The following is a 26,431-nucleotide window of genomic DNA, read 5'->3' as shown; positions in this document are numbered from 1 at the left end:
CTCAGTTAAGGTCAGTGTTCATGACTCCACCATAAGAAAGAGACTGGGCAAAAATGGCCTGCATGGCAGAGTTCCAAGACGAAAACCGCTGCTGAGCAAAAAGAACAAAGTCTCGTCTCAGTTTTGCCAGAAAACATCTTGATGATCCCCAAGACTTTTGGGAAAATACTCTGTGGACTGACGAGACAAAGGTTAAACTTTTTGGAATGTGTGTGTCCCATAACATCTGGCATAAAAATAACACAGCATTTCAGAAAAAGAACATCATACCAACAGTAAAATATGGTGGTGGTAGTGTGATGTTCTAGGGCTGTTTTGCTGCTTCAGGACCTGGAAGACTTGCTGTGATAAATGGAACCATGAATTCAGCTGTCTACCAAAAAATCCTGAAGGACAATGTCCGGCCATCTGTTCGTGACCTCAAGCTGAAGCGAACTTGGGTTCTGCAGCAGGACAATGATCCAAAACACACCAGCAAATCCACCTCTCAATGACTGAAGAAAAACAAAATGAAGACTTTGGAGTGGCCTAGTCAAAGTCCTGACCTGAATCCTATTGAGATGCTGTGGCATGACCTTAAAAAGGCGGTTCATGCTTGAAAACCCTGCAATGTGGCTGAATTACAACAATTCTGTCAAGATGAGTGGGCCAAAATTCCTCCACAACGCGGTAACAGACTCATTACAAGTTATCGCAAACGCTTGATTGCAGTTGTTGCTGCTAAGGGTGGCCCAACCAGTTAATTAGGTTTAGTGGGAAAGCACTTTTTCACACAGGGCCATGTGGATTTGGATTTTGTTTTCCCTTCATAATAAAAAACTTCATTCAAAAATTGCATGTTGTGTTTACTTGTGTTATCTTTGATTAATATTTAAATTTGTTTGATCTGAAACATTAAAGTGTGACAAACATGCAAAAAATTAAAAATCAGGAAGGGGGCCAACACTTTTTCACACCACTGTATATATATATTTATTTTTTTGCTCAATTATAATTGCAATGATTGTTGGCATTCAGGTATTGCACTTTCACCGATAAGCACAAACCAACAAAATGGACCTCTTACACATGGTTTATTTTAAAACTCATCTAGTTTACTGATTTATGATATGCTATTTGATTTATAAATTAATATCAGAGACTTAGATATACTCTCTTTGTCTATATTGAAACTGGTATACAAAACTGGTAAAAACAAACAAAAAAAATATTATAAATTAAATAGCAATTTCAATGATTCCAAATTGCAGTAATGTTTCTCTATTAAAACAAGTGTTTGAGTAAGTGCAATCACAAACAAAATAGTTGAGATCTCATGACAGAACACAAACAGGCTGAATAACACTTTAATTTTAGCCGAATATCTCACATGGAGATCGGTAAACTGCAGCTTACTTGGTTGTATGTGTTTTCAGACCATTGTAGGGGCTTCCGTAATGAATATCGAGTGTGTGCACATGGTTGCCAGATTGCAAAAATTAAGCAAAACACCAAGCAGAAAATTTATCCTTTTAACAGAGAAGCTCTGATTTGGGGTTTTGAACTCTTGATATCTGGCAACCACACATATGAAAGCTCGCATAGTAGAGGCATGTACAGCAGTCTGCAAAAATATTTTGTCTCCTTTTTTCGACAAATATAAAAAGAGATTTTTGTATTGTTTTTATTTTTTAAAATACATTTTAGTCTTCAGTCTTTTATCGCCAATGATACTGCATTTTGATATAGTCACAGTTGTCATTTATTGATCATAGTCATTGTCTTGTTTTAGTCAAGATTTAGTCCATTTAGTCAATGGGGAAAAAAACATGTTAACAAACATTTTTCGTTATAGTTTTCGTTAACAAAATAAACACTAAAATGTGTGTGTGTGTATATATATATATATATTTCATTATAATAATAATAATTACTGTTATATAATAATATTAGTTTTTACTGTATTTTTGATCAAGTAAATTCATTTTTTTTGCATTTTAATATTGTATTAAATACCATTTGAATTTAAAAATGTGTTGCACACTTGTGCAACTTTTTTTTATTTAGCTTTCCTTCAATAACTGTACGTTTCAAGGACACGCAGGGTTACTGTGCCCTGGGCGCAAAGCTGTTGTTGGTATGTCGAGCACAGGCTCATCGTGCCCAGCCCTCGGCAAAGGGGATTTGATTGGAAATTGTGTTTTTTCCAGGAGGGCAATCATTCAGGTAGATGATTCTCCACTAAACAGACATGTAACAGAGAAAGGAAGACAGGCTTCTGCATGCCACTTCAGAATTTGTTCACTCTGACGCATGAAAACAGTTGTTCTCAGTTGTGGCCTGTCATCCATGTAAATTACAGATAGGTACAGATAGGCTCGGTTTGCGTGACAGATGATGGATCATAATGTATTCGTTTTCTAAAGAAACGCCAGACGCAAAATCCATCACAAAATACTCCCATTTATCTCTAAAGCAAACAGAATCAAATGCATCTTTACAGCTTTCACCAGCAGAACCGTATTTTAACCATGTCTGAGATGCAGAGAATGTCTCGATTGACATTTCTTTTTTTTTTTTTAAAGCCAGCATTTGTCACTTCACTTTCGTTGTGCTGAGTGGAGGACGACGTGTCTGCGAGCCCTATATGAGAGTTTAATGCATTCTGATGGAGGCTGTGTTGTCGGCCAAGTCAAGCTGAGCCTGTTTTTGTGATTAAACTAAATGAAATTACTGCCAGCAAATGGAAAGCATGATTGATTTTCTCGGCAGATACGGTGTGCGGCTACGCAAAGGCTTGTTTAACTTTATCACAACAAATCCAATAAGGGCTGACACAGTTTCACTCTCTCCGGTCCTCAGAGCGGGTCAGAGGCTCTTCTGGTTTAAACGTGTCTCCCAGTGGAAATACATACATGGATTTTCCTGCATACAGTACTAGAGGGGCTGTTGACGGTTGAATAATATACATTCAATCCATATGTAACAGTAGGTGTATGTGTGTGCGCACGCGTGTAAGCCATACTTTAAACATCCTGTCTTCATTTTGCTTGTATGTAACCATTGAATGTAACCATTCTGCCTCGTGCTGCTGCAGAACGGAGATGATTAATTATTCCCCTCTCCTCAGTAATGACTTCCATTACTGCCCACTTGTGATTAATTAGTGACAAGATAGAGTGTGTGTGCCACCTCCCTGCCTGATTGAATCACACTCTCTCCACCAGTGACTGGCCAGACTGTCTGGGTTTGGTGGACGTCAGCCACAGTTACGGATCACATTCACTTTGAAACAGAGAGATGTATGCTGTAATATACCTCAATATGTCTGTATTTTATAGAGTAGGCTGATTATTTGTGCAGCAGTGAAGCAGATGATGTCAAGGTAAAGCTTTCATTGACGTTTCTTTTGTAGTCTGGGGTTTTTGTCACCTTTGTGTAAAGCTGTCAGGCATCTTCAAGGCATTACAAAGTGTTCTGAAGGTTATATATTCCCCGGGCTTTAGAGCAATAGGCTTGGATTCCCCTCAGGTATAAAAAATGAAACTTTCTGCTTTTATACTTGATATGATCCAAAACTGAAGTATGGATGGGAGAGACAGTTATAGTGACTATGGAAAATTCCTTCTAATATTTCTATTAAAATTATAAACTACTGTTCAAATGTTGAGGTCAGTACTATTTTTTATTTAATTGATTTTTAAAGAAATTGATACTTTTATTCAGCAAGAATGCATTAAATTCATTAAAAAAAAGTGAAAGTAAAGACACTTATAAAGATTTCTATTTCAAATAAATTATGTGCTTTTGAACTTTATATTCATAATATAATTCTGAAAGTATTCTGAAGTTCTGTTTTCATCATTAAATTGAATTGCCTGCTGAAATGTTTTCAGTTTTAATATTTTAGAATGTTATTTTATTGCCATCACAGGAATGCATTATATTCTATTAGAATTAATTAAGAATAGAGAGCATGTATTTTTAAATTGTAATAAAAAATGACAATATTTCTGTTATTTTTAGTATTTCTTTACTCTATTTTCAGTATAACTTTTGAACAGTAGTGTATGTTTATTGTACCTGTAATACAAATATTTTAAGTTTCTGTCCTGTGTTTTCAATTGTAAAAATGAAAGAAAGTTTTTAGTATTTTATTCTCCTCTTAATTTAACTTAGATGTGATTATGTGTAGGATGTGGATATGTATAAGTTTAACCCTAATAAGTTCATAAATTGGAAACATGGTCATTTAAAATGGTTATAAGGGTTTTTTATCAAATGTAAAATCTATAATATTTTCACAACAAAATTCAAAGCATGTCCGTGATGGAGATTCTCTTGAATTTGCCACAGGGAAGCTGCCAAATGTTCTCTCTTTCTGGCTCCTGAATATCAGGAAACTGATTTTCCTGCTATTTCCAAACATGAGATAGGAGGAGTTGTTTCCCCCCGCTGCTGAATCATTTGCTCTTTATAGTCTGAGTGAGATGAATGTGGTTTGTGATTGCACGGCTATTGAAACTATGCACAAAAACATTTAACAAAAGCAGTGGGAAAACATTAAACAGCAGAAAAGATTTCATTTGCAGCAGGGGCAAAGAAAAGCGGTAAGGCTGCAAAATAAGAACTAGAGGAAGACAAACTAGAGGGGAGGTCTGAAATCTGTCGGGGCCCCTGGTATTGCTTTGAGGTGAGACCTGAACATCTGAGATAGAGGATTAGTGTGGGATTGACCTGTTGTATATTATCTGCTCACAGTCTCCACATGGGAAAGAACGACCTGCTGACTTTTTACGATGGAGATGACCTGACTGCAAAGATACTGGGTCAGTACAGCGGTTCCCGTCCTCGCTTCAAACTCTACACCTCCATGGCTGATGTGACCATCCAGTTCCAGTCGGACCCTGCTACCAACATCTACGGCTACAACAACGGTTTTGTGGTGCACTTTTTCGGTAATGACCTATTTAACCATTTCTGCTGCATTTTCCATTCAAAAGTTTACCAACTGGAAGATTTCTTTAAAGAAATTAATACTTTTATTCAACAAGAATGCATTTCTGTTCATCAGAGAATCCTAAAAAAAAAAGTATTATGATGTTTTTGCTGTATTTTTGATCAAATAAATGCAGCTTTGCTGAGCATAAGAGAAAAAAAATCTTACCCATCCCAAACATCTAAATGCACTTGGATGAAGCTCATTAATTATGTGCTTATTAGATTTATTTGAGATGCCACAGGGATTGCCAGTCTCAGTTTGATGAAAAGGTGGTGAGGAGACGAAAGAGGGAGAGAGGTTATAAGAGCGAGAGCCACAACTGGTTTAGTCCTCACCTTTCCTGAGGATGAAGTGAAAGTTATTCCATCAGCTTCTCTTGGTGGCTGACTATTGCACAAGATCAGATAAAATATAATAAGTTCTATATGGAGGATGGAGGAATGCAGATGATTCACAGAGCGGACTGAAATGGACTATTTTTCCATTTCCTTCGTGCAGCACAGAGGAAAGATTCCTCCGGCAGCTCCTGCAGGTGCTGGGATTTGGCCTTGCAGAGGCGCTAACAATTACAGTGCATGTTTGTACTCATTAGCCGCATTTGCCGGTTGCCGTGCCCTCCCCAGCTCTGCCACGCTAAGAATGGACATCAGCAAAATGCCTGCCAGCTGTCTTGTGCTGTTCTATTCAAATTTTTAATCACAGCCAAGCTGATTCCTAGCATTTGATTTATCAGTCATTAGACACAACACCTGTGGTTTGTTCAGGGACACAGTGAGAAACAAAGAAATTGTTTGCAAGCATTATTGAACATTCTGTCTCTCCTTCTCTCGCTCTTGCGCTACTAATCAAACTAATTGAGTCTCACTTCACAGGAAAGAAAATAACAAGTGAGAACTCAAAGATGTCTCATGTGTTTCTCCATATAGAATAGTGAGATTAAATGGAAAGAAAAGGACACCTTCGATTAAACAGATAGACAAAAATTCTGTCATTTACACACTCTCATGTTGTTCCAAACCTGAATGACTTTCTTTTTCTCAAAAGGGAGATATACTGAAGAATGTTTTAACTGTTTTTGTCCATATAATGAAAGTCAGTGGGGTCCAAAAACAACATTGAGCTTCAGTGACTTCCATTGTTTGCAAAAAAAAAAAAAAAAAAAACCCTGCAACATTTTTCAAAATAACTTATTTTGTGTTTTAGAGATGAAATTTTGGATTCTGAAAAAATGTGGATGAGTAAATGATGAGTATTCATTTTTGAATGCACTAACAATTGTTTTGCAACAACATGGGGTAAATAAATTATGTCAGAATGTTCACTTTTGGGTGAACTGTCCCTTTAAGATTTAAAATGAAGAAACTAAAAATAAACTAAGAAACTAAAATCCCGAAGTTTACAATCAAAAGTGAAGGACTGTCATATGATCTCAAATACTTTTGACAACCAAACCAAATAATCTCTTATGCAAACATTCATTGTCTGATTTCATTCAATTTCTCCTGAGGTATTTTAGGAGACATATCTGAGGAAAAAATTCTTCAGATCCTTTCCTATCAAAATGCATGCTACGGATGCAAAAACGCAGAAAATCGAACCTGATCCAAAATCCAAAAAGTTTCAGAGGCAGTGTGCAAACGTGATTGACACAACGTGAGGTCGTATTTATTTGTTAACGTGCGAAAATTTCGGACGAAACTTTCGGACTCAGTGTGCAATGACCTTAAGCCTTGAAAGACTAACCACAGAGTGATAAAATGTTCCTCTTTGCAGAGGTTCCCCGTAACGACACCTGTCCAGAGCTTCCGGAGATCTCCAACGGCTGGAAGACCACATCTCACCCTGACCTGGTGCACGGCACGATGGTGACCTATCAGTGTTACCCAGGCTTTGAGGTGGTGGGCACCGAAATGCTCATGTGTCAGTGGGACCTGACCTGGAGCGGAGACTTGCCTAGCTGTGAAAGAGGTGAAAACACACACACACACACTCACGATGATAACCACTCTCTCTAAAATCCATTTTCACCCCACTTCCAAACCAACACACACTGCCTATTGATCAAGAGCAATCCTGTGCTCCTAAACTAGATGAGCTTTTGAATTCCATTTGAGGGGGGAATTTCACAAGTGCCTGTTCGCCTCTGCAACTCGGTCCCTTTCAAGGACAGGCGAAGAGTGAAGGAGGGCTTTGTGGGTAATCACTCACTTTTCTTTCGAGGGCGACTTCACGGATGAAGTAGGTGTCGTTTCGCTTCACAGTCTCGGTGCATCTTCCTCTCTTTGCTCCCACCTTAAGTTATTTTTGTGATTTTGCAAGAATTTTTATTTCACTCTCCACCCCCTGGTGAGACCACGATGGTGTCCCGCTGATCCATCGTGTTTCATCAACAAATTTCAAATCAGGGCAGCTCCGCGACTAGCCAAAGTCACTCCAGTGCTTGAAATTAAATCTCGTCACCTGGAAATTGTGTTGCTCAGACTCGCTCTGTGTGAGTGAGTGCATAATACTGCAGGCTCCCAGGACGTCTGCAGACATTTGTCGTTTCAAGTATCAGCAGACAGGAGACCGAATGACCCCGGGTCCAGGTTCTGACACTGTCCCTGACAAAAACAGTAGCAGCAACAGCAGGCCAAAATCAGCGGGGACCGTCAACCGGTTTAAAGCTTCTCACCCGCTACGCAAACATCATTAACTCAGTCACCTCTCCTGTCCCCTTTTCCTGCCCCTCTACTGCTGGGGAGAGAATTGGGTTTGCAGCTGGGCAGGCTGGAGCGAAGTAATCTTTTTATTATACTGCACTGTGTGTCCGTACACTGCCCTGAGATCAAAGTCACATGTTCTTCGTGTCTCATACTTTCTGGATGAGATGAGCGGTGGCCCCTGGCACTCAGATTTCGTGGAACCACAAGTATGTTGTGAAATGTGAAGAACAGAGAAACCAGAAAGCATACTGATAAAATGTATTGTATATTGATATTTTAATGCATAATAGTAATGTAAAAAGGAGCTAATATGTAAAAGATGTAAAATGGTTAACAATTCTGATCCAAAAGCATTGTTTGCTCAACAAATATTTGTATGTAAGTCATTGGTGCCACACTCAGGTGAAAATGAGAACTACAATATAAGAGGAATCTAGGGTTCTTGAATTTTGCAATATATAATGTAATATTTTAATTGTGAGCCATAATAGCATGTATATAGTGCCATATTAATTTATTTACATATTTTAGTATTATGCTTACATTACAAAACTATTAAAATAATCATTATTGATATACAAAATCATGTGTCATAGATCTATGGTATACAGTACTGCATGTACCAAACTCCAAACTCAAGTAAAGAAAGCTGCAATATTGTTTCAATATAAACAATAAACTCTGATGCTATTTTTTGCCAGTCTTGTCATGCCCAGACCCAGGCACAGTGGAGCACAGTCGCAGGGTGATGTCAGGCCCGCGTCTCATCGTGGGCTCTACTGTCCAGTACATCTGTAACAAAGGCTACTCGCTGTCTGGAAACAGCCTGCTCTCCTGCTACCACCGTGACTCCACCGGCCCCAAATGGAGCGAGAAACTGCCCAAGTGCATTCGTGAGAACATGATTTTATTCACAAATAATACACCTATTCCAAATATACACCTGCAGATGCATACACATAGGGGTGTTAACTGTATAAAATGATTTGTGATTTAAACTTGTAATCAAGTCTTTACATTATAGTTTACAGTACAAGCATTGAAACATTAAGAAAACCCCACAGAGTGCACATTTAATAATGTTTATTGTATTGTACTTTTTTCCCCAAAATTTGTTCATTCTATTTACAGACAAAAGTGTGGGGGGGGTGTTTCTTTTGATGACAAGGCTTCATTCTATTCTCAAAAGCAGTAGTATATCACTAACTAATCCATGCTTGTTTTGCGCTTAGTTTATTTGTTTTGTTTTCAATGTTTCATTCTGTTTACAAAAGTAATAGTTCCATATTTGTTTTCTTTTCTTTCATTTTTGCTTGGTTTTGTTTGCTTCTCTTTTGTTTACAAAGGCTTTTTAATTCTATTTAAAGGAAATAGTTTTAAGCTAACTAATCAGTATTAGTTGTTTGCTTGTTTGTTTGTTTGTTTTTGATTGGGTGGTTTTTGTTTCGTTTTGTTTTGGTTTTGGTTGCAAAGACTCATTCTGTTTAAATGAATGAATGAATGAATGAATGAGGCATTTATATAGTGCTTTATTGTGTATTGCTGTAAACCCAAAGTGCTTTACAATCATATGGGGGGATTTTTAAAGAAAGTAGTAGTTTAAGTAGTAGTAGTGTTTTGTTTTGTTTTGTTTTGTTTTATTCTATTTTCAGAAGTAGTTAGTATAGAATTACCTAATCCATATTTGTGAACGTGTGTAAAAAGTAATATTTCATAACAAACAAATCCATATTTTCCTTTTATTATCTGTTCTTTTTTGGTTGTTTTTGTTTTCTTTTCTTTTGTTTACAAAGTCTACTTCTATTTAAAGTAAATAATAAACTAGCTAATCTCTATTAGTTTTGTTTGTTTGGTTGGTTGGCTTTTGTTTTATTTATTTTTTGTTTACCAGTCCTCATTCTATTTACAGACGTAGTAGTGTAGAACTAACAACAATTTGTTTTGTTTTTGTTTGTTTTTTTGCATAGTTTTGTTTTCTTTACTTTACAATGTCCCATTCTGCTTAAAGAAAGTAGTAGTTTAGAACTAACTAATCTGTATTTGTTTTCTTTTTTTTTTTTTTTGCTTTGCTTTGCGTTGCTTTGTTTTCATTTTATTCTCAGAAGTAGTTAGTATACAATTACCTAATCCATATTTATAGATGTGTGTATATCTGTGTTATATAGCTGATTCGTATGAGCCGTGTAGGAACCCCGGCACTCCTCCCTATACCATTCAGAGCTCAGAGAAGCATGTGTATCAGGCTGGAGAAACTGTGCGCTTCTCCTGCATGAGTGGGTATGAGCTCCAGGGTGAGCCTGTTCTCCGCTGTGTCCCTGGGCATCCTTCCAAATGGAGCCATCCACCCCCGCTGTGCAAAGGTAGTCTGTGTGTTTTGCAGTGTTCATGATGTGTGATCTGCATACTATATCATTCACATAAGGTCTCTTTCCTGTCTGCAGTGGATGTTTATTTATTGATATGTTGTTTCTCTTCTGGGTAGGGAGTGTTTGTTTTGAATTATTGGTATGACAAGCAACATTTTCTCATTTGTTAAAAGCTCTCACTTTTTTCCCAGCGGCAACACTGGAGTACATAGATGAACGCAGACTCGATGGTAAGAACATCTTAGAAATGCACATAAATTTGTCTTTACCGGTATATAGCTTAAATAATTTTATGTATTTGCTATACTTTGTCTCAAATCAGTGGCCAGTGCAGACTTCAGAATGGAGGGCGCCAGTGTGGCTGTCTCCATTTTTATCCCAGTGGCCGTAATCATAATTATCATCATGTCAATATATTTCTACTTTTCAAGGTAAGCTTTTTTTGTTTGTTTTGTTTTGTTTTTAAATAAATTCATATTTTATTTACCGTGGATGCATCAACATTTGTATTTTTGATAAATATTGAACGTTCTTGCTTTCAACATTGATAATAATAGTGTTATTTTAAATTGTAATAATATTTACAATATTACTGCTTTTACAGTTAAATAACGTTAGTTGTGAGAAGACATTAAATATAATTTGTTTACAGATTCCATGTGGTTGAAATTTGTACGTTGTTTGTGGCCAATTCTGGTTATAGTTTAGTTCAAATGGGTCCTGTGGGTCAGACCATTGCAAGTCAAATGATTTGTTGTCATATGTTTGTTCTCAGAGTGCAAGGCAAGTCTCTACGTCTCTCCATGTCCACATCACCACAATACAATCACATCAGAGGAGAGTCACCTTTTGAAAACTCCATCTACGAGACTGCAGTAAGTAAAGCATGTGCTCACCAACAGCCTACATTCATCTACAACTACCTCCTCACTTGTAATAGAAACATATTCCCACCCATCATATCAATTTGTAGTGATATTTCATGGCAAGACTGAGAGGTACTCATGTGTTCAGTCTTACAGGTGCACATCTGCACTTTGAACGCCATCTGCGTTGCCATATTGTGGGTTCATTTCTGTTATCTAATTAGCTGTAAAGTGCCATTCTGGAGTTGAAATGAAGTGGCGCACGGAGCCACACCCTCATCATTTCATCATTAGCGATCACACAATTTTATTACTGGGCCAGAACACCAGAGGAAGTGACACATTTAACCTTATTATTGTGTAGTCTTTTAGTATATCACCAGCCACCTCTGCTTCACCTGCTCTCATTGTTCATTGTATTCACATTCATTCAGCTAAAAAAGGTATTTCACGTTCAGATTAAAATTCTATCATCATTTACTTACTTTCATGTCACTCCGAACCCATGTGTGACTTTTTCTTTCTTCTGTGGAGCACAAAAGGGAGAGACATTTAGCACAATCTCCCAAATGGAAGGGGACCATTGCTGTTGAATTAAAAAAATAAAATACTGTTAAAGGATTATAAGGTATCATAAAAGGCATCGTAAAACTAGTTTGTATGGCTCTGTAATACAGGTATTATGACAATATACTCTCCAATAGTGTCAAAAGAGAGAAAAGTGAAAAGTCTCTTTTGTTTTCATCTACAACCCCATTCAAAATGTTGGGTTCAGTAAGATTTTTTTTAGGAACGTAATACTTTTATTCATCAAGGATGCATTAAATTGATCAAAAGTGATAGTAAAGACTTTTATAATGTTGCGAAAGATTAATTAATTGCTCCCCCTCTTGTTGCTCCAAACCCTCAAAACCGCTGTTCATCTTTGGAACACAAATTTAGATTTTTTTGATGAAATCCGAGAGCTTTTTCAGCGCTTTTAATTAGAAAAGTTTCTCGAGTAGCAAATCAGCGTTCAAATACAAAACCGTTGTTTTAAATTGCAATATATCACAATGTTATTTTTTTTACTCTATTCTTGATAAATCAATGCAGTCTTTGTGAGCATAAGAGAAAAGGAAAAAGAAAAACAAATCTTACCAATCCTAAATTAAAAAGTCATGCAGGTTTGGAATGACATCAGAGTGAGTAATTAATGACAGAATTTTAATTTTTTTAGGTGAACTATTGCTTTAATTCAGATAAAAAATTATTCAATGCATTTTGACATGCATGAACTTTCTCAGTCACTTACATTGGCACTTTATTTCCTCTCTCACTATCTGCATCCTTGAAGAACAATGAGGTGAGATTTTGACTGTCAATACTTTTACAATGATACATGCTCTTTTCCCCCAGCCTCCTGCGTCAAGTATGCGTTACACACTGCAGGTTATTCGCACCTCTTATGTACTGTGCTAGTGTCCCTCCAGATCTCTCTCTCTGTGTAGTGTAGCACTCATAACACAGTGACAGCAGCACTCTCTCCCTGCATATACTAAATCGCTCGATAACAGTTTCTGGCCCCCAGAGCAAAGTCTATGTTTGACTGTATGTAAGTGTGTGTGTGGTTGGACAGATGAGTGTCTGTGTGCTGTATGTGCTTGTGCATGTATGTGTGCTGGTTCTTCTTGCACGAATGCCCAGAAGTGCTGTACTAGCATTATGTGAAGATGATGCAAACACAAGCATCTCTCTCAGGTGTGAAGAAAGACATGACAAGTCTGGGTTTACAAAAGACTGCGATTACAAAAAGCATAGCCGATCAATATTACATTTTGGATATTTAATTTCAGGATTATAAAAGTTTGTTATACGCATTATTGATTTAGCATGCTGTTTGTTTTTCATAAACGTCAGAAGGCTTTTAAATGCTCATTTAAAAATCTGCATTGTGTTTATTTGTGAAAACATCACAATATCACTTCATAAATCACACATTGATTTCCCAGCAAAGTAGCCTAATAGTTTTTCCTCAAACTTCCATTATGTTTCCATTGTTGATTATTATTTTTAGGTTTTTTCATGCTTAAGTTGCATGGTATTTTTTATTTGTACAGAGACCTATGATTCAAAGCAGTCACCAGAGGTACTTTCTAGGATTCTGTTGTAAAGAAAGAGCCTGTAAGGAGAGTTGATCAATGGAATAGCATCACATGGACAAGGCCGAGAAGGTTTGAACTACAGTGTAGGGAGTCTCCATCTTTAGCATCTGTCTTTCATATTGTGTTTGCAGCCAGCATTGGTTTTGCTACCCCTCACAAAATGAAATGATATATATGCATATAAATGTTAAGTGTACTATATTTTACGTGTTTTTGTTTGTTTGTTCCGCAGGATACGAGAGAATATGAAGTCTCCATTTAAGCTTGTTTTAGCATGGAGGACCGCAAGCCTTTCTCTGCCTTGTGGAAGATCTCTCAGTTCCTTTCACATCTTGTGTAGCCAACTCTGCTCTTCATCTCACCTGCCTTCTCATCTTTTCCCATCTGCTGTAAATATCACCTTGCTTCTGAGGACTTCCGCGAGTGATGAGTGTGGACAACATGATATTATTTTTGTAGAGCTTCAATAGCCATGGCCTAGCAGAATTACTTGTACAGTTTTTACTCGTAATTGACCCAAATTAAGAAATAAAAAAAAAAAAAGACTGATAATAGGGGAGTCCATGTTATTTAGGTGATTGATGTCTCTCCAAACAGATTTATTCATTTGTTTTTAAGTGTCGCACTTTTGGACTCACAACCCCTCCTTCCCCCTCGCTAAAAAATTCACATTTAAAGTTACATTGTGAGATTTAAATAAATCACAAGTACAGGAAATAGTTAGGGTTAAGGATATAACTTCACATTGACATAAAGTTACAATTACCTGGTAATTTTCAGGCAGAAATGGGTTTCCATAGCAATGACATAAACTACCGTTTAAAAGTTTGGAGTCTGTAAGATTTTTTAAATGTTTTTAAAAGAAGACTTTTAATGCTTACCAAGACTGCATTTATTATTATTTTATTTTTATGATTTAAAAAAAAAAATACATTAAAAACAATAATATTGTAAAATATTATTGTGTTTTCTATTTGAATAGATTTTAACATTTAATGTATTCCTGTGACGGTAAAGCTGAATTTTCAGCATCGTTACTCCAGTCTTTAGTGTCACATGATCCTTCAGAAATCATTCTCATGTGCTGATCAGATACTCAAGAAACTTTCTTTCTTATTATTTTCAATGCAGTTGTGCTGCTCATATATTGTAGAAAGCTTGATAATTTGATGAATAGAATGTTCAAAAGAACAGCATTTATTTGCAATAAATTTTTTCAACAATGTGAAAGTATTTACGGTTACTTTTGAGCTGTTTAATACATCCGTTCTCAATAAATCTCTTTATTTTTTTATTTTTTTTAATCTGACAGATTTCAAACTGTTAGCGTATCTGGAGTTCTTATCCAAATGAACTAGTCACAAATGTAATCATAACATTTCACACCTGAACTCCATACTGGGAAAAATAAACATTATTTTAAACAATTATGTACAACTCCTAACCATTGAACAATTAAACCCATGCATGGTTTACAGTTTTTATTATTATTTAGTTTTCCACTCCATGAAAATGAAATGTGTTACTTACAAAAGCTGTGATCATAAACCTTCAAATAACATCTACCAGTTTCATGAAGTGTAGTATTTTGCATGGAAACTGGTACATCTTGTGTACAGTAATGTGAAGTGGGTCCCTGTTTCATTGGGATGGACTCAAGCCTTTATGTTAACCTTACTTATAACTTGCCTGCGTGTACAGTCAAACAAAGGACTGCTGGGGAAGTAATCTTTATCTGTGTTAAATTTCAGCTTTGGTTGATTTAGCCAAAAGTAAAAATCTATGTACAGAAAGTTCTTGTAAATCATCCCTCCTTCACTGATCAATTGGCTCTGATTTTTTGGTTTGCGTTTATTTTTGTATGTTTTTATACATATTATGGAACAAAATAACAACTGACTGTACTCTTTCAGCAGACACTCTTAATATATAAATATCTAAGAATGTACATAAAATTTGTATTAGATATGGCTTAAATGTATGTATATATGAGGTTTATCTATTATAGAATAGATATTTGTTCATCATTTTTCACACTGTCTGTTAATATCAATGATATGGATCATCTAAAACAGTTATGTACTTGGTCCCCATATGAATGTTGTCTGTATTGATTGAAATATTGTCATTTCAACGTAACAAGCAAAAGCTGCCAAAAACATCACAATTGGTCACATGACAGACTTGCATCATGAGTGTATGTTTCAGTGTTTCACTGTCTCCAACTAAACAACAGAGTTTGGGAACCTAAGAAACAACGTTTATTGGAAGTCAAGGAACTCCAGTACGTTTGTTCAGAGCAACATCAATAACTCTGATATAGTTACAGACGTTACAATCATATTAAATTATCCAAAGCAACTTAATAATGAAGAATACAGCATGAGCAGTTAAGTAATATGATAAGTGCTGTAACAGACATTACAAGTAAATAAAACAGTGTGATTTGAGTTTTTTTATTTTATTTTTATGCATTTAAGTTTCGAGGGATTCAGTAAAGCTCTCACAAAAGGGATCTGTCTTAAAAGTTGCACGGGACTTAAGGGTTATCATGGTCCAAAATGATATATTTTTACCTCGTTGTACTGTACTATAATTATTTTCCACAACATTGTCATAGCATATCTTCAATTAAAAATGATATTCCATCAGATTGTGCTGTTTTAGTTGTTCTTCACAAACTATTGCCTTTCTGTAATACTTCTCGCTGTGCTTTAGAAAAAAACATGGCCTGCAGGCTTGGAGAGTTTGTGTTGTTCTGTCAGACTAACGCTAGGAGGAGCCGTTCCCCTCTGCGTATCAGTACGCATGCGCAGACTTCATTCCAACCCCGCTGAAGTCGTTCAGAGGAGGGCAACGCCAGCCAGTTAGCATAGCTACTAGCAATGGCTTTTCATAACAACACCTTTGCTCTTCACTGCTGTCATCTGAGCGCCATCCACGAGTGTTTCTGCACATGAGGACCTAACCGCCGACAATCAATCCAGCAGACTTACTTTGCAACAGCGAGCGCTTTTTTAGTCAGTATGCGATGGGGACAGACAGCTGTGGATTTCTACACGCATCTTTGCAGGCGGCTGCTGCTGAAGCAGAGGATGCTGCTAGGCTAGCGAGCTAGGCCTTTACATCCCACAGGAACCCTTCAATACTGCACCAGACAGCAACTCGCATTCAAAATAGGAACGATATATGCACTCAAACGAGAGTTTGAACGATCCGTCAGCTCTCGTTTAGCACCAGACATCTGGGGAGCTCTGTGCTTTTGTTTGTTGATAGCTGCTAGCTAGCCGAACATCGAGCAGCCAGTCCGCTGTCTTGTTAGATTATCGACCCGTTTAATATTTCCAGAACGGCTTGAAGACAGCACGTTGACCCGACCGGGTTTGGAGAGCGCGAGAACTGCTGTCGGATTGTGTGTTCATGCTACATTTTAGCAGTGTGAATGTGGGACAAAATGGAGACCCCGAAGATTCTGTACGATTTGGACACGTCTGGGGGCCTAATGGAGGTAAGCCTGTCTGCCCTTCAGCTGTGCCTCGAATCGCTGTCTTGTGGGAGTTAAATATGCCTGTATTAGGGATTAAATGAGTCATAATAAAAGCAAATTGCAGAATGGAAATCAGTCGTTTGGGGACATTTGCTTTGGCGAGTTTATCCAGAGCTCGCCTGGTGCAGAAATTGCCTGTCTTTAAAGTAGAAACGAGAACAAAATTGTGTGTGTATGTGTATATATATGTGTGTGTGTGTATGTATGTATGTATGTGTATATATATATATATATATATATATATATATATATATATGCAGATAGATCTGATTTGACAAGGAAAAAAGTTTAGTGACCTTATAATTGAATGTAGTGGTCCTTGAGACCCCCCTGGACTGCACAATTTGGGGGTCTCTCTAATGTCACCCTTAATTTCAATCCAAAATCTGCATTGTGTGTGTCTCAGATTAGTATAATAATATCCAAAAATGTGCAGTGGTAAGGTTCGTAACACCAGTTGAATGTGTGAAGCAACTCTCCATTGACATCTGTCAGGGCCAGGGGATCTTTGTTTGACTACATGCATGCTTAAAATATATTTGCCAATCTGTTCCAGCAAATTCAACAGCTGCTCGCACCTCCACGCTCTGAGGATGGAGAGAAGAGACGCAAACCAGAGAGGGAGACCAGAAGAGGAGGCCGAGCCACGAACCATGACACCTGCGATAGCTGCCGTGAAGGAGGAGATCTGCTCTGCTGCGATCACTGTCCCGCTGCTTTTCACCTGCAGTGCTGGTATGTTTGCAATGCGTTTTCATGTCTGGGTGTACAAGTCTGCTTATGCTGCTGATTTTTAAAGGTCACAGAGATTGTTATCTTGTTGGCAGATGTGGATTAAGAGGTTGACTTGTGGAGGTCTTGGAAGCATTAAGTTAGTTGTAGTGGTTAGTAGTACCATATGCAGTTTATATTATGTAGCAAATGTATTTATGTACCTGCAGTTAACAAATGGTAACAAAACATTAAATAACATGCATTATCATTCAAAAGTTTTAGGATTTTTAAAAAATGTTTTTGAAAAGTTTATAATGCTCGCAAAGGCTGCACTTAAATATTTATATGGTAAAATCAGTAAAACTGTGATGTATTATTAGAATTTAAAATAACTTATTGTAATATATTTTAAAATGCAATTTATTACTTTGGCTAAGCTGAAATTTCAGCAGCAATTACTCCAGTCTTCAGTGTCACATGATTCTTCAGAAATCATTCTAATATGCTGATTTGGTGCTCAAGAAACATTTCTTCTTCTTATCAATGTAAAGCAATTGTGCTGCTTATCCCATGTAGAAATTAACACTGAAAACTTATCACACACAATCAATGTAGATTTGATGATTGCTAACAGTGCATACATTTTTTTGTGCACGTCACCACATCCTCATCCAACAACAACAAATGTCTAGATGGGGCATTTAAAAGTTTTTTGTTCACTATATTGCTTGACACTGACAGCCTGTGCTTGAAGTAAAATATTAATGCACCTAAGAACAAAAAAATATATATATTTCTCTCATTCTGAAGCCACAGCAGTGTCTTATAGGCTTTGTTTGGATGGACTCGCTCCTGCTTCGATTGATGGCTGTTTAATGCAAACTCCTTTACTTAATTTTTATTTTGCAAGTTTTTGCAAATTTTTTTAAGTAAAATTTAAATATGGAATTAAGTAAAATATACTAAACTAAGTTATGTAAAATTAGCAAAGGAAATAAGTAAATTTAACGTGGCCAGGTAGAGTTTGATGAGTAATTATTTTAAGTTTGCCCTGCAATACTCAAGTACATTTCACTCAGTCACGGATTGTAAACTTTACTCAAACAACATAGCACTGAAGAATATAAGAATAAGTCTATAAAGCGTGTGGTTAAGTTACAATCACATATGTAAGCAAGTAGACAGTTCATTATTCTTTTTAAGGTAATATGTTGACTCAAAATGGTGGCTAACTGAATGAACACAGAGACCTGAATACTTGGCACATGATACACAATGACGGTGACAATCAGTGAATAGCGTTTTAGTATGAATGGGTCATTTTGAGTAGAAAATGAACTCCAGATGTCACAAAACAGCAAGTTACTTAACGACAAAAGCAACCATAAAGCAGTGTAAATACATCTCGAAAACAGCAACAAAAAAAAAGACGTATTATTTAAGCTAGTCTATAATATCTGTATGGCAAAGATGAAAAAATTGTATTTACATTTTTGTAGAATATGATTTGCAACATCCAACCTAATGATTGCAAAAAGTCCTTGTGGTTCAGCCGGTTTTAACTTGTAGATTTGGTGAGACTTAGACGGTTTCAGTGTGATTGCAGCTTTGTGGTTTTCTTTGTATCTAGCACATGAACAAAAACTGTAAGCCTTAACTGTATGAAAAATCTTTAATTCTACAGAGAATTCAAATTTAAAATATGTAAAGCATTGTTGTTTTTAAACACATCAGGATTTGTAAAAAATACAAATTTGATTCTTTACAGTAATCCACCTTTGAGCAGAGAGATGCTGCCCCCTGGTGACTGGATGTGTCATCGCTGCAGTGTGCGCAAAAAGGTTGGTGAAGTCGTATTTGCCATAGTCTCAGCCTCAGACGTCACGCCCACGGAACGTTGGCTAAACGTCTGATGCATATGGCACACTTATCTGGAAACACTTCAGGAGTGTCGAAGTCATCGTCGGATTGGTTGAATTATACAGGATTGCCGGGAGACGTGTGTGTCACGTTCTTTAATGTTCCGCCTGGAAACAAAGAGGCCGTGACGCCAAACCCCCTCACGAAAGAAGAAAGCTGTCGTGTTTACAAATGTGACGACGAGCGCTTATCAGGATCAACTAAACGCTGGATTTTCAAAAGTATGTGAAATAATATTTAAAGTTCGCTGCATAGAGTCTTTAAAATACGTCTGAGAGTTTTACACACCGGTCTGTTATTGTGGCGACATTTCCACTCCCCGAAACGTGACGCTGAACGAAACGAACTGTGATTGGTTGTTTGACATGTCGGTGAAACGGCCTCATGGGCGGGCCTTGGCCAATGAAAGCTGCCATCTATTCCAGACCTTCTGCCGTAAGTCTGAAGGTTTGGCTACGCGAGACTATATTTGCCATTGCTCTCTTCTATTTGAAAACTTAAGCTGTCTAATGTTTATCTATTCACATTTAAAGGGATAGTCCATCCAAAAATGTAAATTGTCAGCTTATGTAATGAAATAAATAAATAAATGCTTAATTCTGGGTGAACTATTCCTTTAATTTCCTGAAAAGACACAAGATTGATGCCTATTCCACAAAGGACGCAACCCTTTACTTTACTTTAAGAGAAGAAAAAAAAGAGAGAGAAATGTTTATTAAACAAACTTGCTTTTCATTCAGTGTCTAGAAAATCAATAAAACTAGTCAAATAATTTATTTACTCAACGTGTGTGCTATTATTTTTAGTTATTAGAGTAAGAGATACTTTAATGGTGCATATTAAAGTATCTTATCAGTATGTTAACGGTTAGTTTTGGGAACAGAGCTGTAGTGTGTAATTTTCTGTTTCTTTAGAAGCATGAGCAGAAGTCAGAGCAGGTGAACGGGGCGTTGGAGCGGCAGCTATCCAAGCGGTCCTCCTCCCCTGCAGCGGAGCTGGAGCTGGGAACACTGCGTCTGGACGGGCTGCCCTCTGCCGCATCAGGAGGCCTGAGACTCGCCGTCGCGCAGGTCCGTCTTCTCGAGCGACGCACGAGCAGCCGTCCCGGTACGCCCACTTCAAATGCATCCACCGACACACCTACACCATCAGAACACAATGACATGGATGAGGACCTGATGGACGTCGAAGAGGAAGTGCAGGGCTCTGAGTCCGAGAGCGCCACACCTCGCCTGAAGAAACCTTTTCAGCTGCTGATCGCTGCGGCCATGGAGAGAAACCCCACGCAGTTTCAGCTGCCCAGTGAGCTTACGTGCACCACTTCACTGCCAGGTGAGCCTCGCCCACACTATTGTGCTAAGTGGTTAAAGTGTGCTTTGTGTGTTTTTATAGTTGAACTGTATGTGTGTGTGTGTATCTACAGGCAGCAGTAAGCGCAGAAGGAAAGAGGAGGCAATAGGCAAGAATGTAAAGAGGCCACAACATGAGCTGGATCCCAGCGGGCTGGTCCCTCTGCCAGTGAAAGTGTGCTTTACCTGTGGCAAGTAAGAGCCCAGAAACATTACAGACCCTGACAGCACCATGTTAATTGTTGGCTGATATAGAGTGTGTATATATATATATATATATATGAGGGAGATTTTCCTATGGGATTTTTCAGTTTTTCAGTATATAAGTAAAACAAGGTCTGGGGTAAATATAAATGGATGATTCACAGGAAAATTATGCACAGTTATACTGATAAAGTTATGTTTATAAGTATATTCTCTCTATAATATATAAATAATATTAAAATAACATTGTGCCAGAATTTTAATGTCCTTGCATCCCTAATGGACATTGATTGTTGATAGTATTGTTGCACAGTGCATCAATTTCCTCTCTCTCCTTGCTCCATAGGAGCTGCAGGGTGGCTCCTCTGATCCAGTGTGATTACTGTGCTCTCCTATTCCACATGGACTGCCTGGACCCCCCTCTCACTGCCATGCCCACTGGGAGATGGATGTGTCCCAACCACGCAGAGCACATGGTGGTTAGTGTTTTGTCTCTGATCACTTGTTGTTCATGTTAGGGATGTTTAACATGAAACATGGCACTAGTAATAATAGTTTTCTTTCTCTGTTGAGTTTGTGTAATATTTGTCTTTTAAGTAGTAATATTTCATCAAGCTCATTTTGTCTTCTGATTTTGATTTTGTTTCACTCATGATATTGTGGACTGATAAATGAAAAAGTTGCTTATTTCCATTCTAGCTAAACCAAAATAACGTGACCCTCAGCACACGTTGCCAGCTCTTCGATCAGTTCCAGGACCGATTGTCCCAACATGCAGTCAAAGTGAACTTCCTGCGCTGGGTTCACCGCCAACACCATCCCAATCGCAGAGGTGTTCGCCACATCAAGAAAAAGACATTGAAGGTGGAGACTCATTGAGCAGCACATTATTATTTTTTGATTTGTTTTATTTATGCTCAGTTGAAAATTTCTTTGGCTAAAGATTACTCCTGTGAGTGTGATTTTTCTATAAACTTATTTTTATAAAATCCTTATCCAGTCTTCAGATTATTGGGGAAAATCACTTTGCAAGTATATAGCAGCTTTGAGTTTTTGTTACTTTGTTTTAAGGTCCCCAATGCCATTAAAAGTCACTACCAAAATCCCCCTTTGCTGGTGGATCAAGTGGGTCTTCGCAGTGGACAGCTGGTCACGAACAGTTTCATGGAACAAGAATGTTCTTCTCAACGTTTAACCAGCGAAGGGGAGCAAGAGGAGGTAAATGCACTGTAGAAAGTGATTGTATAACAAAATTACATGCTGTAGTATAAATACGAGTGCAAAAGTAATTTGTATCATTGTATCTTTTTTTCCTTTCCACAGTGGCTACGTCACGTCATTGCACTTCAGTGCAGTATTATGAAACATTTATCTGCTAAGCAGATGTCATCCTCCCTCCAGGACTCGGAGCAGACTGATCTGTCAGACATGAAGACACAGGAATCTACAGAGATGCAGGACCTCAGCTCTCAGCCTAGAGGTACACAAGTTGGCCCCCAGGGGGCCCCTGTGCTGCCCTGTGCTGCAGCTGAACAGTCTGCGGAGAAGGGCACGGGAGTGAATGGGCCAGTGATATGTGACAGGCCCAGCAGCCCCTCTAGACTACAAACTCCAGCACTCTCAGAACCATGTGTTCTGCTCAACCATGTAGACGTAAAGACTGAGAGCAGTCCCCTAAGCTCCTGTATGCAGAGAGATACTCCATCTACCAGCCGTACTTCAGACTCGCCCGCCCATCATCACAACTCAGCTGTAGGGAACTCCTCTTCAGTTCTGAACAGCAGCTTGTCATCTCAAATTAAAGGTATTTGAGCCTTCATCACTCTATACATCATACTCTCTGTACATCATACCTCATTTTCCTTCAGCTGTGCTCTAAGATTAAGAATCACCATCATCCTTGTTTCCCCACAGACAAACGGGCAATAACTCTTTTAATATATACTGCACAGGAATTAAGTCAAGTCTCTTTTGCTAACCAATGCTGCACATATTTGATCCAAAAAGTAATTAAAAAAAATAAAATCTTCAGAAATCATTTAATATGCTGATTTGGTGCTCAAGAAACATATTGAACATTATCAAGAAACATTATTATCAGTGTTGTTTCTTTCAGGATTATTCGACTAGAAAGTTCAAAAGAACAGTGTATTTAGGTAACATTATAAATGTTGTTTAATTAACACATCCTTACTGAATAAATGTATTAATTTATTAAAGTTTTACTGACCATAAATCTTTAAAAGGTTTTTTTTTTTTTTTTTTCTGTACTGTAGTCTAAAATTTTATTAGCATTTGACAAGGCTGTTGGGTAAATACGATAGAAAAGAAAAAACAATAGAAATACAAAATACATTTTTCCAAATAGTCTTTTTTTTTCTTCTCAAAATTATTAAAAGAATTGTTAAACATTGAGTCATTTTGTGGAAAATGTGCAAGCATTTGCAAATCCAAACCCTAATGTTTTTTTTCTGTTTTGTTTTTTAGTTTGTTGATTTTTCAGTCCACAAAGTAGAATTTTTATGTCTTGTTTTTCAGAGAACAAAGTAAGCGCAGATATAATGCCTGCTGGGAAAGGCTCGGTGCTCCCGTCCTCTATAGGCAGCTTATACAGCTACATCAAGAATGTGGTTCAAGGCGATAAAGGTAAGAGATCTACTTCAGCCAGACATGATTTTTAAATGAAACCATTCATTGCCCAGTAGAAATTATAATCTTGCATTGGTTCTGAGGAATGAAATTCTTTGTGTTGTAGAAGTGGACATGAATGAGCTGGATGAGGAGTTTATCAGACTCCTGGCTTGGCAGAGGATCCAACAGCTGTTGTCTCCCAAATCACTTCAACCCTCAAACAAATGTGGGATTTCTCCAGCCATCACTGCCTCTCTCCCTAAACCTTCCCCTCTTGCAGACGGTAATAAAACTCACCTTTCACATCACATTGAGGCCTGTGGTGTTGCCCCCTCCAGTCTTATGACTATAGCAAGTCTTTGCTTTTTGCAGCACAAAAAAGTGACGTACAAGCTCGAGCAGTACTGTGTCCTTTAACAGGAAAAGGGGCAGCTATCAACATGTGCTATAGGACTCTGTACATAGGAACAGGTACGGTTTGCTACAACATTGCGTTTGCATTGTTTTGAATAAGATACATTGAGATTTTTGCTTTGTTTCAGGTGCTGAAATGGATGTGTGCCTTACAAACTACGGTCATTGCAATTATGTTTCTGGGAAACATGCCTGCATCTTTTATGATGAAGTGAGTGTTATCCATAATTATGCCTTATTAAAGGCTCTTGGGAAGCTCATTTTAATTTAATTGTCCAGATTTAACATGTCAAGAGAGATGAATGCTTCTAAATGTAATTTAATTTCTCTTAGAACACGAAGCATTATGAGCTACTGAACTACAGTGAGCATGGGACGACTGTAGATAACGTGCTTTACTCATGTGACTTCTCCGACAAACCAAACATCACTTCACCCAGTGGGCTCACGTCCAAAGTACAAAGCAGCATCAGTGAGTATCTCCCATATCTTGTTTTTGTAATGCGTGACACGATTTTAGTAAAAATTGTATCTGGTTTGGTAAATCCACAGGAGTTAACAGGTCAAGGAAACTGCTTGGTGAGATGTGTGCGGTGACGGTGCTGATGCCCTCGGGTGGTGTGATGAGCAGCCAGGCTCAAGGAGGACCCAAATCACCCTGCAACTGTAAAGCCAGCAGCTCCAGCCTGATAGGGGGCAGCGGAGCCGGCTGGGAGGGCACTGCATTGCTCCACCACAGCAGCTGCATCAAAGTGGGCTGCATGCAGTTCCTGTTCAGCATCACAGAGTTTGCTAGCAACCAACCCAAAAAAGAGCAGACGTCCACCAGCGTTAGCCAAGAAGAGACTGAAGCGGTTGATGTACAGACTCCCAAACTCCACCAAATGCCAGTGCTACAGTCCAAGTCTGTATCATAACCCCTCCTCTCCTTTAAAAATACAATGGACCGTAAATGCAATTTGGAATTTAGGAACTTTGATAAAGCGGTTAATTCATTCATTTGTATGGAGGTATTTTGGGGGCAGGGTTTTACGGACAAAGTGTTTGCACATTACATTTCTATCTTTTTTTTATGCAAAACCTTTTGACTGAGAAGCAGCCATTCGATTTTTTTTTTTTTTTTTTTTTTTTTTTTTTTTTTTTTTTTTCTTCCCTAAAACTCACTTATTGACACCACACCCTGTATACTTTGTGTCAGTGCAAGGGGATTTTATGTACTCTTTTGAACAGTATATTTACTCCAAAATATTTTATTTTGTTATAAAAATTAATTTTTATTTTTCTGCAGTTTTTGCACACTAGGTAACTATATGCAGAAGTGCATACATGTGCAAATACCTTTGTAGGATTTATTAGCAGTATCAATGAGCGTTCTGGTTTCTTCTGGAACTGTCCATTTCTCTGTAGTGTTAGAGCCTCTACAGCCTTAGTTGTGAAGTTCATTTGTGTATAAAGCTAGTTGTTCAACTAAAATTGTCCCTTTTGGTCATGAACATGTCATTTTGTCAGCAAGCAAATGTCTGACATGTATGCCATTACATTGTAAATATATAAAGATTTTTAAATAACAGACCATTTCATGATTTTTGTTTATAATTTAACTAGAAAAGAAAATTGTGACTTTACTCATCCTCAAATCTGTATGACTGAGCCTTTTTTTATATCTTTTGTGTTCCACACTAGAAAGTAAGCTGTTAAGGAATGAAGTTAGAGTGAAAACTGACAGATTTTAATTTTTGTGGTTTTTATATGAAATTGCAGAGAGCAAAAGCAGGGTTTTACATAACACTTGTACTGTTTGTGGAACCGTGTGACTGAATTAAGGGACTGAAGGCTGTTTTTTTATGACGATAGCACTCCACAGTAGCATTTTGCTGTGTTCACGCTATGTTTTAATTATCGTAATTACAAGGTGACAGCACAAGAACACGCTACATCTTCCGACTAGTTCCTAAAATGTATGAATTTCTTTCAGCTGGTGAACACCAATTAAGATATTCTGAAGAATGTTGATAACCAAACAGTTAACGGTAGCCATTGACTTCCATAGTATGGAAAAAATAATACTATGGAAGTCGATGGCTACCTTCCACTGATTAGTTAACAACATTCCTAAAAATATCTTATTTTGTGTTCAGCAGAAGAAACCAACTCATACATGTTTGGAACAACTTGAGGGTGAGTAAATTTTAATGTAGGAATTTTCATTTTGCGGTGTACTATACCTTTAAGAATGCAGGTAAAAATGAAGAGAACCAAGTAAACAAGTGAAATTTGTGTATCAGGTGGTGATGGTTGACAGGAAAGTGAGCTTTGTACAATCACTGTACTGGTATGTGTGGTGCATTTTTATTTTTTCTCCTCAAAAGTTCAGTTATGTTGCAGCTTTTATTGACAGCCTAAGCTCCTATGTATTGGGACTATTCAGGCAGATGATTTTCCAGACACCTCTATTTTAACCATGGCTTCTGCTAAAATACTAGTCACTGCAATATTGTTAAGCCTGCTATTAAGACACGGATTGTGGTACCACCATACTGAATTTGTTTATATGGTTTTATAGAGGTAAATGTTAATCTTTAACTACTGT

The 26,431-nt window shown here is 37.6% G+C and overlaps 2 protein-coding genes across 4 annotated transcripts in view; both read left to right on the top strand.

Annotated features, from left to right (window-relative positions):
- Positions 1-13,585, top strand: part of LOC306854327 (seizure protein 6-like) — a gene marked incomplete at its 5' end in the record, with an annotated part of 225,332 nt that extends 211,747 nt beyond the window's left edge. For 2 of the 3 annotated variants that reach the window (XM_079392237.1, XM_079392239.1), the window contains 8 exons: positions 4,741-4,937; positions 6,755-6,949; positions 8,388-8,579; positions 9,852-10,046; positions 10,244-10,282; positions 10,375-10,483; positions 10,828-10,927; positions 13,295-13,580. In XM_079392237.1, the coding sequence (XP_079248363.1) occupies positions 4,741-4,937; positions 6,755-6,949; positions 8,388-8,579; positions 9,852-10,046; positions 10,244-10,282; positions 10,375-10,483; positions 10,828-10,927; positions 13,295-13,324 (1,057 nt within the window). In that variant the 3' untranslated portion in view covers positions 13,325-13,580. Of the gene's footprint in view, positions 1-4,740; positions 4,938-6,754; positions 6,950-8,387; positions 8,580-9,851; positions 10,047-10,243; positions 10,283-10,374; positions 10,484-10,827; positions 10,941-13,294 lie in introns of all 3 variants that reach the window. The other variant, XM_079392238.1, reaches the window with a different exon arrangement.
- Positions 13,586-15,309: 1,724 nt separating this feature from the next.
- LOC306854389 (PHD finger protein 12-like) lies at positions 15,310-25,415 on the top strand. The gene is made up of 15 exons (XM_079392344.1): positions 15,310-16,570; positions 17,166-17,344; positions 19,092-19,164; positions 20,158-20,575; positions 20,667-20,787; positions 21,143-21,275; positions 21,496-21,660; positions 21,868-22,014; positions 22,120-22,600; positions 23,335-23,442; positions 23,552-23,710; positions 23,800-23,898; positions 23,970-24,052; positions 24,175-24,313; positions 24,394-25,415. The coding sequence occupies exons 1-15, from the start codon at positions 16,505-16,507 to the stop codon at positions 24,756-24,758; spliced, it is 2,736 nt and encodes a 911-aa protein (XP_079248470.1). The 5' UTR covers positions 15,310-16,504; the 3' UTR covers positions 24,759-25,415.
- The last annotated feature ends 1,016 nt before the right edge of the window (positions 25,416-26,431 follow it).

This window comes from Barbus barbus, assembly GCF_936440315.1.
Source record: "Barbus barbus genome assembly, chromosome: 34".
Lineage (NCBI taxonomy): Eukaryota > Metazoa > Chordata > Actinopteri > Cypriniformes > Cyprinidae > Barbus > Barbus barbus.
Note: the sequence above shows the minus strand (reverse complement) of the source record. Positions and strands in the feature narration are given on the sequence as shown.